At 38.0% G+C, this 17,001-nt stretch overlaps 1 protein-coding gene across 2 annotated transcripts in view; it reads right to left on the bottom strand.

Annotated features, from left to right (window-relative positions):
* The window catches only part of LOC135209685 (transcriptional coactivator YAP1-like), a 233,731-nt gene that overhangs the window by 48,291 nt on the left and 168,439 nt on the right, over positions 1-17,001 (bottom strand). For both annotated transcript variants that reach the window (XM_064242431.1, XM_064242432.1), the window contains exon 2: positions 13,944-14,260. In XM_064242431.1, the coding sequence (XP_064098501.1) occupies positions 13,944-14,260 (317 nt within the window). The remainder of the gene's footprint in view (positions 1-13,943; positions 14,261-17,001) is intronic.

The following is a 17,001-nucleotide window of genomic DNA, read 5'->3' as shown; positions in this document are numbered from 1 at the left end:
CGAGCTCCACCAAAAAAGCACCGATTGCAACAACCTTTCAAATACCCGGCTATTGCAGCTTTTGAGAGAGAGAGAGAGAGAGAGAGAGAGAGAGAGAGAGAGAGAGAGAGAGAGATAACCTTGGACCTACCGGTGTCTCGTAACGATATGCCCGAAAGGAGGAAACCTGTCGTTAGGTACAGAACGGGCTTCCAGGAAAACTAATAAATGTTTATTTTTCTGTAAAAGAAAAGGGGTGTAATTTACATACTGCGGAATAAACTATCATCCAAATACAGTGTCCAGTATTTGAGACACTTCAGTATGTTGTTGTTGAAGATTAAGCGGTCTATGCCAGCAAAGCTCTTGCTCAAGAGCAGCCCGTAGGACTTCAGTACCCCTTCATTTTATATCAGTTAAAAATTCACCCTTCAGGGATAATCCCGAAGTAGCGTGTACTGGATACTAAACGACATTTGTAGCTTAATAACATATATGTATGTCTTATATATATGATACACACACACACACAGTACACACTATATATAGATATATATATATATATATATATATATATATATATATATATAATATATATATAGATACGTCACTGAAGTCCTGACTTCTCCTCTATGCGCTGCTGGTTGGAATCCACGGGAGGATGAAATTATTATCAACTAAAAAATTCCCCTTCGGTTCGCATATATGAAAATATACTAATTCCGAGGTAGAGCTCATTGGATATAAAAGACATTAGTAGCTTAACTCCATATATATATATATATATATATATATATATATATATATATATATATATATATAGATAGATGAAAAAAAAGAATGAGGTGAACTCTATACGAATGACTTAAATTCGTTTAAATGATTAACATACAATCTGAGCTTCTGAAAGGTTAATAAGCGAATAAAAAAATTAGTTTCCTAATAATCGTGAATTAAAAAGAAGGAAAATGAGATAAATTCATACATTAAAAATAACCACTTCACAGAAAATCCCTCTCTTCAGCTCATGGAACTGGCAAATGAATACCATGATAATTAAAAAAAAAAAAAAAAAAAAAAAAAAAAAAAAAAAAAAAAAAACAAAAAAAAAAAAAAAAAAAAAAAAAAAAAAAAAAAAAAAAAAAAAAAAAAAAAAGAAAAAAAAAAAAAAAAAAAAAAAAAAAAAAAAAGTTTTTGTACAGCGTATGTCATATGAAACTCTCAGCCACGGCCCAAGAAACTAAACCGCGGCTCATGAATCTTTCAGCTACGACCCGGTGGTGGCCTGTGTTGTTGGTACCTATAGCTTTAAATAAAATAAAATAAAAAAAACTACTGAGACTAGATGGCTGCAATTAGGTATGTCTGATGATTGGAAGGTGGATGATCAACATAGCAATTAGCAGCCTTCTAGCCACAGTAGTTTTTAAGATGTGAGGGCGGACAGGAAAAAGTGCGGACGGACAGACAAATAGACTACTAGATCTCAGAAGTTTTTTTCTTTACAGAAAACGAAAAGGCATAGGTTATCGATCTGATGCACACGACATTAAGACATCGATGACAGCACCGGAGAAAAAAAAACACACACACACACAAGCACATACTCTTGGCTCATGTTTAAAAACGGCGATGACCAAACCATACAATACCGAGGTCGAGAGAGGGACCCAATGCAGTCATGCACGAAGCTGCAATTCGACAAGAGCCTCCATTTCACGCTTTCCCATCGGCTGAGCGGACGTTGTTAAAAGCCGCTTCATGCCGACGAAAAATACCGGGAATGTCAGCGATCGGTCTCAAAACAATGGAAACTGTACCTACTCAAAACGTTAATGAAACGAGGACGTCCTCCTTTTGACAAAAGCATTACGAGAGCTCATGCATGTCACCTTTGGACCGATTCTCTTCTCTGCGAGCAAGCTTTCCCATGCCCACCTTCCTAACCGGGGGGGATCCATGCCCACCTGATACCACCTCCTTCAACCTCCTCCTCTTGCACGGACAGACAGGATTTATTCCGGTTAGACATTCCACAACTGGCCACATCCGATCATGACACATCAGCCCACGCCTCCACATTCCAATCCGGAGACAACTCTAGTCCTTTTATTCCAACCCGCCCCCCCTCCGCCCCCGCCCCTCCCCCGATCATTTCTGCTTCACTTCTCGGCATTCTTGCATGTTAATAATTGCTCTGCAGGGTTTATCATATTCCCGACGTGTTGAAAGTTCAGAGAAGTTTGTCATATTTCTTAGGTGCTTAGAACTCTGGAGAGTTTATATTTCTTAAGTGTTTAAAGCTTGGTGAGTTTATCCATTTTCTTATGTTTAAAGCTCTCATGAGTTTGTCATATTTCTTAGGTTTAAAGCTCTGAAAACTTTATTACATTTCTTAGGTGTTTTAAAGTTCGGGATACTTATTCACATTTCTTAGGTTTTTAAAGCTTGGTGAGTTTATGAATTTTAATGAGCTTTATACAGTCCACAGTAGATCCTTACACCTGATAATTATGGAAAAATGCCAAAAGGAAAAATCAGAAAATGTCTGTCCTACTCCGGCTCTGAAAGCTATAAATTACCACACCTCCAGTTTTAGTCAGCTCTACAGTATATATCCTTACACCAGATAATTATGAAAAATGCCAAAAGGAAAACTGAAACAGGATATGTTCCCAACCGGTTTCGCCCCGAGAGAGATTTTTCAAAGGACTGTCTTTGTTCTTCCTCTTCGTCTTCTCCTTCTTCTTCAGTTGTTCTTTCAACAGATCCCTCCTTTTGACGGTCACTTTTTTTTTAACCCATGAATATTTCATTAGCGGAATGGAATATAGAGTTCAAGCCAAAGGCCAAGCACTGGGACCTATGAGGTCATTCAACGCTGGGAAGGATATTGAGAGTGGGTAGGTTTGAAAGGTGTAACGTGAGAAACCCCTAGAAGTTGCACATAATTGTTAGGAGTGGGTGGATAGAAAGATGGAAGACAGGTAATATGAAAGAAGGTACAGTAAAAGGAATGAGAGGGGTTGCAGCTCGGGGCTGAAGGGACACTGCAAGTACCCCTTAATACTGCCCACAGTGCAACCCGTGAGGTACACTGATGACACATCCCCCTAGTCAGGAGAATTAAAAATGTTACCACAAGGGAAATTATGGAAGCTCCATCTGCAAATGAGATTATACTGAGAGGGAGATACGAATAGAACATAGAATATAAGCCAAAAGCCAAGCGCTGGGAACTATGGGGTCATTCAGCGCTGAAACGGATATTGACAGTAAATAGGTTTGGAAAGTGTAGCAGCAGGAAAAGTTAGATGGAAGAAGGGGAATATGAACCGAGGTATTTCCTTCTGCGTTCATGGAAATATATTTCCTACTGCAATCAAGCAAATACATTTCCTCCTGCATCGTTGCAAACATACTTCGTTCTGCATTCATGCAAATATACTTCGTTGTACATTCATGCAAATACATTTCCTTCTGCATCCATGCAAATATACTTCACTTTGCTTTCATGCAAATATACTTCACTTTGCTTTCATGCAAATATACTTCGTTTTGCATCCCCGCCAATATACTTCGTTCTGCATTCATCCAAATATTTTGCATTCATGCAAATATAATTCGTTTTGCATTCATGCAAATATTTTGCATTCATGCAAATACACTTCGCTCTGCATTCATGCAAATATACTTCGTTTTGCATTCATGCAAATACTCGTATACTTCGTTCTGCATTCATGCAAATAAAACTTCCTTTTGCATCCATGCAAATATACTTCGTTCTGCACTCATGTAAACAACTTCCAAGAGATGGCAGGCATATGCACGCAGCCAAGAGGCTGCATGTTTACAGGTAGCAGCCTTCAAGCTTTGAGCGCCATGCGGAGAGAGAGAGAGAGAGAGGAAGACCCTCGACAGTCCGAGATAATCCACGTAACCAGATTTCGTCGTAACCCTCGTATAAGTAGCTGTCTAGACGTTGTGATCTCCCCCCACCCCCCACCCCCCCAACCCGAATGCATGCACTGACTGTACAGACCTGTTGGCCTTAAAAGCACAGAGTCTCAGGTACAAAAGCTAAAGATAAAAGAATAACTGGAGAGTAAACATGATCGTAAGAATGATAAGAGCAAAATCAAGTTGGTTCCATATAAAAGAATACGTTTATATGGAGAGGAAATCACATTAAACTTTGCCGTATGTATTTATACTATTATAACGATTTGTACCTACCATGAACTGAAGCAGATCATGTTATGAGGGGAAATCCCCCTGCAGGTGTGTGAGAGAGAATAGTTGGATGACATACAACTGAGTCTCCAGCGGCCACGAGGCGAGAATACAGGAAATGGTGCCCAATGCATTCACCCTTTCTGCTACCAACCCCACCAGACTCACCACTCCTCTCCCCCTCCCACTCCCCCAGTCTTAAACACACACACACACACACAAACTGCCACTTGTCTCATCCCCATTTCCCATGTAGTAACTACTAAGTCCCGACACGTTTTACCTGTGTACTTGCTCTCCCTACTGAAGCTTACCAAAGTACTTGATAATTGTTTAATAAAGCTGAAGATTTAATTTAAATAAATGTCTGGAACATCTTCAAAATCATTTTAAATGAAGTGTTTCTAAACTGAGTAGAAACGTGAACATGAGACAATACCTTCTCAATCATTTTCTTAATGAAATCGACATTACAAGTGACGCGAGGGATCTTTCTAATCAAGAATTCATTTAAAGATTATTTTTTCTTCCGCTCATTCCTTTATATATAGCAGAATACTGATTTCGAGTTAGGTCATAGAAAGTATAAATTCCATCATTTGGATTTATCTATGGACCCGATCTTTTCTTCATTGCTTTGTACGAAACTTGTAGCTGAGAGAATATATGAATCCTAAACTCATTCCCAACTCCATTCAGGAGGACGACTTGGTACCTGATTCATTGTCAATGACCCTTTCAAGGCGACACAGTATAGTGGCATTTCTCTCTCTATTTCTGAATTTCAAGTCAATGGCCCCTTTGGTGGCCTTGATCCATACGAATAGGTTCCATCTTCTGAACAATAATCATAATTAATAATAATAATCTAACTATAATGGGCGTTATGTCTGCCCGTCCGTCTGTCATTCAATCACAGCCAATCGGCTGGTCCGATGGGCATGAAACTTGGCAGGGTGTTAGTGGGGACCCCTAAGATGGTTTATAATGGGGTTTCATACTACCTCGTAATAATATTAATAATAATAATAATAATTAATAATAATAATAATAATAATAATAATAATGTTTTATTAAAAGTAATTGCTGCCTCAGCTGCGCTAATTTTATATAGGTTCTTCTCTATTTTCCTAAAATTAGGAAAATAGAGAAGAACCTACATAAAATTATTGCAACAATTACTTTTAAGAAAACATGTTTAAAAGTGGGTTTCTTAGGGTATACAATAATAATAATAATAATAATAATAATAATAATAATAATAATAATAATAAATATCGTATGACAAGCAGTATCCTGCCACATGCAAGTTTTGCTTGCAAACACTCCAGAATGAACTAGGGCCATCCAAGCACCGACGCTAAACAACGAAGGGAAAGAGCAACAACCACCTGAAGAGCCAGAAAAGACGAGGGCCAGGTGACACGACTGAAATAAAACAGATGCGTCTGTCTGTCTCAGTGGAACAACAGCCACCGGAGAAAAGAAGAGGAAGAAGAAACTCCCGATAAATGCCAACAATATCAGAAAGTTACCAAACGACGAAATACGCTCTTCACTTGTCACAGGATGAGGTTCGCGTCCCCGTGCATAATTAAAAGGCTGCAGCAGGGATGGGATCTTATGCAACAAAGGAGGTAGCGGCTAAATAAAGGCGACACCGGGAAACCAGAGAGAGAGAGAGAGAGAGAGAGAGAGAGAGAGAGAGAGAGAGTACTTTCCTGTTGGTCAAAAATAGTCAGTTCCTCCCCTCTCAACTCTCTCAGACACCCAAACAAGAGGTCACAGTCTTCTTCTTCTTCTTCTTCTTCTTCTTGTGCTCTTCCACAACTCACGAAGCCTTCAAACCTTACGAGTTCTACTTGGTGACTGCAATAAACGCACATGAAATGTAAAGATCGAAGCTAACTACAATTGACCGACCAACCAGGCTAGGTGGAAAGGCCCTTCTATTCGTCAATATAGGTAGTGCAATCAGAAAGTTGTATATTCTATACAACACAATAATAATAATAATAATAATAATAATAATAATAATAATAATAATAATAAAATAATAATAATAATAATTCTACACTTAACCTACTCAATTTAAACGAATAAAGTGCGATACTTTTCATAAAAAAAATGTAACAGTAACGTTATGCCACGACAATAAAAAAAAAGATGGTAGTCACAAATAATAACAAGGGATATAATGATATATCACAAGTGTTCCAACAAAGCTGAGTTTATTTATAACGAAACTAGGAAAAATGATATCAAATACCATCATAGCATTACAGACCTGGCAGTGAAGTTAGAGGAACATCTTATAAAACTTGAAAAGAAAAGGGGTTATCAGAGAGAGAAAGAGAGAGAGAGAGAGAGAGAGAGAGATTATGAAGTGAGTAAAGGGAGAAGGTTTCACAGGAGAGGGGGGGAGGGAGGGGGGAGGGGTTAACCTACTAGGAATGACTCACCAGACACAGACAGTAGCGCACCAATGGCTGCCGTTCCCTAGTAGTACGTATTACTAAGGAAGACGAACAGAATTGGCAGACAGAATGGGGGGAAAGGGGATAAAACAGTTGTTACGAAGAAGGGAACAGGTTAAGCAAATATACGTCAAATGGGGAGTCGATATGTCTGGTCTAGATGTCTTTAAAAGAGGAGTTTAATTTCGTAATATTTTGGTAATATCCTACTTATTATGCAAGTGAAATGTAATAATTTTTCTAAAAAAAAAAAAGATAAATAAAAAGAAGAGGAGAAGGATAGCTAGAGAGCGCTGGCTGTGTGCTGAGGGGGGAACAGAAAGGAAAAGGCTTTTTATAGGGGAGGGGATTAGTGTGGAAGAAAGTGGTAACTTATGGGAATGGGAGAAAGCGGGAGAGAAGAGTTACAAAGAATTACAAGGATTAGGATGTCTCAAAGACTTATCAGTCCATCCGGGGAGACATCGTGTGCTCACTTATCTCTAGAGCAGGTTTTACTGTGCATTCAGTGTCCAAAAGATTTTGTCTAGCTTTCTTTTAAACTCTTCTACACTGTTGCTGTTTACAACTTCTGGTGGCAGTTTATTCAACGTGTCACATATCTTGTATGTAAAGACGTTCCCACAATGGGATGTGCTCTATCTCTTCAGGATAACTGAGATTGCATATATAGAGGCATGAGGAAATAATGGGGTTGCTTACTCAGACGTATAAGATAATGAGGCTGCTGCATATTGGGAGGTAAGTAAACAAGGAACGGATAAGGATGCACATCCAAAACCTAAGATAGAAGGAGGCTGCGTACATAAATAAGGTCTACCAATGAGATTACATTTGGGGAGGTATAAGAAACGCACGTGGTTTTTCATATACGGAAGTATTAGGAACACAGAAGGATGTAGAGAGTGGTGGATAATAACAAGTGAGGCTCATTATAAGAATGAGATTGGAAAGAATGTGGCAGCATGTAAAGTTAGGGGTGAATGAGGGTGCATAAGGCGATGCACAAAGAAGGAAGGTACAAACAAGGAATAAGGCTACACATAAGGGTAAGGAATATATATTGACAGAGGGATTAAATACAGACAGATAAGGCCAGAACGAACCTCCATTAGGACGTACAAGAATGAATGAAATGGCTTATAAGGAAAGATAAGTCAAGAATGAATACTGCACATGGTGGGAATAGGGAAGAGTGAGGCTGCATAAAAGGAGTGTGAGGAAGAAGCGGAGATGTACATTATACTGGGTGTGGGGAGGATTACAATAGATAATACGGAGAAAGGGGTGATTGAGATACTGGCAGAAACTGAGGAGAAGATCGACGTTATTGCCGAGATTTGATTTAGCAATTGCTGATGACATTTTACTCAACTTTTAAGTTATCATTTGATCAGTTTGAATACGGCGTCTAATATCAATTCCAATAACGAAAGCAAATGGGCCCACTCACATATATCAATTTAAACACAATATCTCGTTGACTTCAAGCATCATTATTAAATATAAAGGTCTTTCAATCAAAGGCGAGGGTCCTCTTCAAAGCTTTTTCCATTATGAAAAAGTTAAAGAAAGCCTTCAACGTCTAATTTTTGGAAAACTAACAAAGGATCTATCAGGGTTCGGGCCCCTATCCCCAATCGTGGGAAAAAAAAAAAAAAAGACTGATAACAGGCGCCCAAGAAAGGCCAAAAGGTAAACCGTCCCATCCGACTGAGGTCTCGCTGCCCAAAGGAGAAAAATCAACCTTGGCGTCACTAATTACCTCCAGATTCTGGCGCCCGCGTCAGATCTGGTTTCAAAACAGGCGGTCCCCTATTGGCGACGCGAAGAAAACCGACCCTTATGCCATACGATACCCAGGCAGCTTCGCTTTGAGGGTTTTGGCGCGCACCTGAGTTTGGCGCCACGACTGCGGCAGCCCCTGCCAAGAGAGGAGAGCCCGACGCCAAAGCTAAGAGAGAGAGAGCGTGAGGTGGCAGAAGGTCCTTGGGTGCCGGAGGGGCTGGGTGGGGAAAGGGTGAGGAAGGCTGGGAGGAGGGATTGGTACATCAACCATTGTTTTGGTGGTTGATGACTGAACTTCCTTCTCTTTTCCAAACTGTTCACTCTCTTTTCTACGAAACAGTCAGTCGCCATTCACAATCAGCGAAATAAAGCAAAAATTGTGCAAATAAATAAAAAAAAACACTAGAGAACATCACTACCGGTAAATTAAATTAACAGAGAATATATTAAACACAAACCACTTTGATTAAATGATATATCTGCCCTATTCAGAAGTTTATAATGAAAATATCTGCCCTATTCAGAAGTTTATAATGAAAAAGTCAAAACCTTTGGATTCAGAGATGAAATGTATATATAAAACAATGAGAGAGAGAGAGAGAGAGAGAGAGAGAGAGAGAGTGAAGGGCACGAACAATTGGAACCAAACCAAATCAGAGCGCGACAGGAGCATCAGATCGTAATTTGTCAAACTCATAACACAAGACCTCTGTTTTTATGCCTTTTGCAGTTTTACAAGAACGTTATGAACATAATCGCAGTTAATTTTGTACAGACAAGAACGATGTCAAATGCAAAATTGCAAGCTCAGTCTAAAAATCCTTGGTGAGGTCGAAAGATTAACACTCTTAAGGCCACCCACATTGAGGGTCAGAAGTATATGTTTGTAATACATACACACATACATACACACACATTTCATGTGACAAAGTTCCTGGCTTGGCGTCTTCCTCAGATGAGGGAGATCTCTTGGCTCCCATTTCAATGTTAAGATTCGGAAAAGTATGAAATGACAATTGAACATCAAAAGGACGTAAATACTTAAAGTTTTGCTTAAAATTTACTAGCCTGGATTTTATTATCGTTACGACATTTACCGATGATAATATACAAAAATGAAATTAATTTTACCAAGATAATGCCAGTAATAACAGAAATAAGATAGGACAGAGGCAAGGGGCATTTAAATAATAATAATAATAATAATATAAGAACAACTCATAATCACATGAGTCAAAGAGAACCGTGCAGGTCACCGAAAACTTTCTGCTGTGTATAATTTAAAAAAACAAAATCAAGCAGGCATACTACTGTGGATTTACTTTAAAACAATAATAATAATAATAATAATAATAATAATAATAATAATAATAATAATAATAATAATAATAATAATAATAATACAAACTTGGTCAAACATGAGCAACCATGCATAGCAAGCCTCTAAATAATACGAAAGGTAATTACAGGCTCTGTCAGACTTTTTTTTTTTTTCCAAGGTTTCCTGAAAAGATTATCTTCCCATTATCCATAAGTAAATGACTTTGGCAACTTCTCTCTCTCTCTCTCTCTCTCTCTCCTTCTCTCTCTCTCTCTCTCTCTCTCTATATACATATATATATATATATATATATATATATATATATATATATATATATTTATTTACATATACACATAAATACACACACATATAATATATATATATATATATATATATATATATATATATATATGTGTGTGTGTGTGTGTATGTATATGCATAAATTTCCGCGTGGTTGGTGTTTAAAGGCGGAACTGAATCTTACGCTAAAAAAAGTTTTAATAACATTTTAAAATAAATTGTTTATTAGCTAAAAAGGATTAAAACTGTTTAAAAACTTACAAATACCCAAGAGTCGACAATAAAACGAAGAGGGCTCCTCGATTCATATTCAAATGAGCAAATTCACAAAAACCTTTACTTTCATTAAATCACGAAATTAAAAAGAAATGACGAAACTTATATAAAAACTTCCAAAGGCGCGACTGAACGCTGATCACGGGAAGCGAAGTCGGCCGTTTCAACCAAACTAGCAGCTGGATATCAAGATGATAAAATATCTTTTTTCCCATTTATCATTAACCCGGAAATGGGGAAAACTTAATCATCAGAAAAAAAATAGACGAGAGACAGATTCCGGAACTGAATATTTTTTTTTCTCAAATGACCCTCAGCGCTGACGGTAGCTAGCGTTTTTCTTCTGCGATTATTCGGACGATAGCTAGCGTTTCTTTTCTGGGATAATTAGAACGATAGCTAGTGTATCTCTTCAGCAATTATTCTGACGATAACTAGCGTTTTCTCTTCTGCGATTATTACCAAGAGAAGAAAAGAAACACAAGGAGAAAACTGACACAGGGTATATTATGATGACAGTCTTTAAAAAGTCAATATTACGGCAAAATTAAGTTAGGAGGAAATGTCTGCTTATTCCAGTATTAATAAAAGGAATAATAATAATAATAATAATAATAATAATAATAATAATAATCAAAATCAAGACGCAATGTCTCCAAGAGGGCAGAGAGAGACGCAATAAGGAAGCTGGTTTGTGTGAGCTGGGAGGAGGAGGAGGAGGAGGAGAGGGTTTATATATTCGAGTCAAGAAACAAACACTCAAGGTCATAGCTCGGGAGGAGGGTATATGTTCGACATAGGAGAACAGACCGAGGAGGAGGAGGAGGAGGTGAAGAGTAGAAGAAGGAGGAGGAAGAGGAGGAGGAGGAGGCGGTGAAGAGTATGTTCGACACAGGAGAACAGACCGAAGAAGGGGAGGAGGAGGAGGAAGAACAAAGCACGGAGGAAGAAAACCCATGGAAGAAATGGAAAAAACTACGAAGGGAAAGAAAGCCAGAGAAAACAAGAAAGACCCGGAACGAAAGAAGGAGAGGAGAAGTGAGAAGAGAAACAAGGCAAAATGTCAAAGGCAGCAGCACCTGACAACGAGGGATTAAAAAAAAAAACCGCAACAAAAGAGTAATTAATTCACGTCTCTGTTTCTTTTATTCTCTATCAATTTTCAATTGCAAGCACAACGACGGACGATCAGTATACGTCTTCGTAACCGATAACTTCAAGCCTGCATCTATCTATCTATCTATCTATCTATCTATCTATCTATCTATCTATCTATATATATATATAATAATATATTATATATATATATATATAATATATATATATATTTAGGGCAAAATGTAAGAATCCTGACTGGATTCGCCTTTACTTTTTAATACATTTTCAGAGAACTGAAAAAATGTACAATGTGCTGCAGTGACATTACTAACGGAACATAGTCTTTTTTAATACACACACACACACACACACACACACACACACACACACACACACACCACCTACATATATATATATATATATATATATATATATACTATATATATATATATATATAACACATATATATTACCACCTCATAAAAAAAATGAGCAGTAGACTCCTCAACATCCCTTTACAAATCTTGTTTTTCTACGCATGTGGGCTGACACCTTCATCCTCTCTTAACAATAATATCGGAGTGCAACTGCTTTGAGGTTACCCTAGTCTCTCAATTTCCTTTCCAGCGCTGAATGACCTTATAGGTCACAGTACTAGCTAGGCCTTTGCCCTAAACTCTATTTTCAATTCCTTTCCACTTATTAAAATCTATACTGGATAGTTTATGCCTTCGTTGGCCAGTATCTATAAATTTGAATTCAACAATATTTTTTTCCCGTGTATTAGTATATTTGACGACCACATTACAATCTATCCAATAGATAGCACAAAATGGCTGTGTTTTGTGCACAGCTTATAGACGTTTTGTGTTGTTATGTTCTTTTTTTCGAAGACTTTCCCGTTTGACCAATACAACAATGGGCACAAATCTTGGGATATAATGAACCAAATATAAACTTCTTTCAGTTATCTTCTATGATTGAAAAAGAAACCCACAAAATTACTGTGTATAACGTGTTTACTTATATTTACATATTTTAGTCTGCTGGGCCTTGACCCAGGCTGACAACCTACACATTTCTTGAAAAAGGGCCACAGATAGGGCCTGAAAGTACTCGAGTGTTTTGTCAAATGAAATGTGTAAATATTTATAAGTAAACACGTTATACACAGTAATTTTATGGGTTTCTTTTTGAAGGGATATAATATACATATCCCTTGTCGGGATAATTTTTATTATCCCTTTTATGCTGTTCGAAACCTACAGTATTTAAAGGAAGTATGTTTTATGTTATACTTTCTCTGTCCTTAACACCACAATGTTTCTTTTCCGCTCTTAATGTGTTGTATTGTCTAATAGAGAATCAGGATATTGTAATATTGTCATTTCATGCATTGATAAATAAACAAATAAAAATATATATATCATATACCATACATACAAATAAATAAAAAAATATATACATACATACATACATACTACATCATATACATAACATACATACATACATACATACCAATATATAATTATATATATATAATATATATATAACTATACACATATATATATAAAGTTGGGAATTAAAAACAGGTAATGTGACTACAAGAACCTTCCAAGACCTGCTGACTTAACGGAAAACTAAGATCTCCTGCCGCCAGCCCTCTCTACATCCATCAACGCAAAAGAACACGCAAGGAATTACAGCTAATTTGGAAACAGTGGCCATACCTCTAATGACTGACCACACTCCAAAATATACCAAAACAAATCAACCACTCCCACTGTTATACAAGTCAAAATCCTACACCAAATGTTCTCTTGAACAGCAACAATAACAATCTAATAATGATTGTACCACCCATCCTTACATGCACTCACTCATTGGCGGATAAAATTTGATAATACGTACGTAACATATATCTACAAGAATAATAAAAGAAACAAGATCTTGATCAGAAGCAACTGAGACTTGCCATAACGATACTCACTTTTTAAAATTAAAAGCTCAAAAAATACTGTAGGCATTTATCAATACAGACGATTTAATTTTGTAGTAAGTGAGCTACTGAAATGCACACTTTTCAAGTGCATGAACAAGAGAGAGAGAGAGAGAGAGAGAGAGAGAGAGAGAGAGAGAGAGAGAGAGAGAGAGAGAGAGAGAGAGAGAGAGCAAATTCGCCACTTGATGCATGTGGGGAACATCACAATGTACACACTGAAGGACAAATCCAATAAATAGGGAATGGATCAACCAGACGACACCCGCATAGATTGTGCTCGAGCCATTTGGCAGACATGCCCTACTAACAACAGCGAATAAATATTCGAGAGTGACATCTACCTGTACCCGTCTGTTATCTCGAAGAGTTTTCGTTACGGACAAAGTGACTCCCAAAGATGATCTTCAGAGGGTCACTTGGATCAAAAAGCAGCAAAGGAGGGGGGGGAGAGGGGGGGGGGGGATACTCACGTAGCCTGGGGTCGAACCACGAAGTGGACTTGTCTTCATGATTGATGAAGTAGACTTCTCCCTCAGGAGTCACGGCCTGCTCCCACCCGTCAGGCAAGGGCCCCAGGTTGCCATTGACGAGCCCCGGCACCGTCGCTTGAGTAGATCCTCCCTGGGGTGCGGGAGGCGGCTGTGGCGGACCGGCAGGGGCCGGCGGGGCCTGTGAAACGGCGACATGGGGAGGAGGGGCCTGCTGGTGCTGTTGTGCCTGCTGACGCTGCCGCTGCTTCAACAGGGTCTTACGAGGATCTTCCCACGTCGTCGACTGCGTCAGGTGGCTGTTGGGAACAAGAGACACGACATTAAACATTGGAAGCAACGTTCCAGAGAATTTGGAATTTAGGCCAAAGGGCAGGCTCTGGGACCTACGAGGTTATTCAGCGGTGAAACGGAAATTGACAGTAAAAGGGTTTGAAAGGTGTAGCAGAAGGATGGAAGAAAGAGAAAATGAACGGAGGCACAGTACAAGGAATGAAAGGCGTTGCAGCTAGGGGCCGAAGGGACGTTGCAAACAGCCTTAAGAATCCTCTTCGACTTATTTTAGTTTCACCCTTTTTCCTTTCTCAACTTCTTTGCCTCAGCTGATGAGAAAGACCTACCAAACATAACTGGTTAAAAAGTGATATGTGGAATCTATACTATTCCATTCTTTATATAATTCCTTAGAGATTTATAATTAAGCACTTTCAATTCCAACATCTCTGCCTTTTCAGTATGGTTAAAATATCCTTCATTCAAATGATTACCACCTTAACTTGGCAAGCAACGTTCTGAGGACAATCTAAATGACTGAAAATTCGTCTAAAAACATTAAATACTATTTCCCCAAAACGTTGACAACTCATTCAATATTCATACATTTTACTAGAAGGGTGAAATTTTTTTTTTACTACTACCTCGCGTTAAAATTAGACAAAACGAAGACAACTCATGAAATATTCTTTCATTTTGCTAAAAGGGTGAAATATAACCTCTCTGCACACAGTATGCAATTCAAAACATCTTTTACTTGACTCCTACTACAACAGCTTAAAATGAGACACTCAAGCACTCTTCAGAGTGCAATGAATCAAGAAATTCTCGCTAAGATAAGGAACAATACATGTATCTTATCAAATCATCACCCACGCCTCCAAACATATCTATCACAACACCACTGACATTATCGCAATCATTTCAAGGCGATCCGTTTTTAGTTTTCTGAAAAGGAAACTAGTATTGTGCTGGCTTTGCCTGTCTGTCCGTCCGCACTTTTTTATGTCCGCACTTTGTTTGTCTGTCCCCCCTCAGATCTTAAAAACTACCGAGGCTAGAGGGGCTAACGAATTGGTATGTTGACCATCTATCCTCCAATCATCAAACATACCAAATTGCAGCCCTCTAACATCGGTAGTTTTTATTCTATTTAAGGTTAAATTTACCCCTAATCGTGCATCTGGCAAAGATATAGGGCAGGCCACCAACGTGCCATGGTTCAAGTTTCATGGCCCGAGGCTCACACAGCATTATACCTAGACCACCGAAAGATAGATCTATTTTCGGTGGCCTTGGTTATACGATGTACAGAAAATTCGATCGCCAGAAGAAACTTAGGCGCATTTTTTACCCTCTTTTTTTTTTCTCTCTCTCTCTCCTTTTTTTATTGTGAAATACTAAAGGGGAATTCAAGATGCATCATGGTGATGTCTATTTGCTTACTCTCGTAGAGGGTTAACCATTACAACAGTAAGTAAAAGTCAATTACAGTGAAGACACTCTCTCTCTCTCTCTCTCTCTCTCTCTCTCTCTCTCGACCATCTACAAATGAAAAATAAAAATCCGGCACATAACATAATGGACAGTAAAGCAAGAACCGTTTAATATGGCTTAAATTTATCACATAAAAAACACAAAAATAAAGCAGAAATTATTAAATAAATCATGGAATGAAGTTCAATAATAAGAACAAAAATCGGCGAAGCACAAAATCGGAAAAAAAAAAAAACGTTGACGAGAGAACGCAGCAAATTATAAATCGGATATTCTGAGAAAATATGAAAAGTAGGAAAATGTTAACAAAAATGTACTAACGGTGCTGGCCGTCGCTTGCGATCGGCGCCTCCTTCAGGAAATCCCCCCTTAAAGATTAATATTTTCTTCGGAACTTGAATACAGCGAACCGTGAAGGGACTGACTGCCAAGTGAGTTATGTCTCGAGAGGCAGGAGAGAGTGAGTCTTTACCGACAGATTCCATTTGGACGGAAGAGTACCGATTCGCTTGATGGCATATCGGTGCCTCGGTTACGATATAATAATAATAATAATAATAATAATAATAATAATAATAATAATATAATTAGTTGGGAAAAACTCTATATCGCGAGAGTATATAATGTTCTAAGAGGTCCACAATAATAAAAAAAAACGTGAAGTTCATGTATAGTTTAAAAATCCTTTACAAAGCTTTTGAACCCTTCCCTGGGTTCATCTGCAGTGCAAAATACTGCAGATGAACCCAGGGAAGGGTTCGAAAGCTTTGTAAAGGGTTTTTAAACTATACACGAACTCACAAACATTTTTTATTATTGTGGACCTCTTAGAACAACAACAACAACAATAATAACAAATTATGTTGAATACAATGACGGAATTCAGCGAATGAATTTTATATATTATCTTTTCTATTTTTCTTAATACTCGATTTTTTGGCTCAGCGATACTTCTTAATAATTGGCCAATATTCATATTGGGAGAAATCTGAATAATGGTTAATGTTGGCCGATTATCAAGAAGTATCGCTGAGCCTGAAAAGCGAGTAATAAGAAAAATAGAAAAGATAATATAAATAAGATTAATCCGCTGAATTCTGCCACTTAATTCAACAGGATTTGTTTAAAAAGAGGGTCTTCTTCCAAAATAATTATAACAATAATAACACTCTTATAAACAGCGCACATAGTAAGGAAAGTGATGGACTCCTAAGGAGGTAGGATGCAACCCGGAACCCCACACCATAAGTACCACCCCAGTACAATTGGA

This window comes from Macrobrachium nipponense, chromosome 38 (genome assembly GCF_015104395.2).
Source record: "Macrobrachium nipponense isolate FS-2020 chromosome 38, ASM1510439v2, whole genome shotgun sequence".
NCBI lineage: Eukaryota > Metazoa > Arthropoda > Malacostraca > Decapoda > Palaemonidae > Macrobrachium > Macrobrachium nipponense.
Note: the sequence above shows the minus strand (reverse complement) of the source record. Positions and strands in the feature narration are given on the sequence as shown.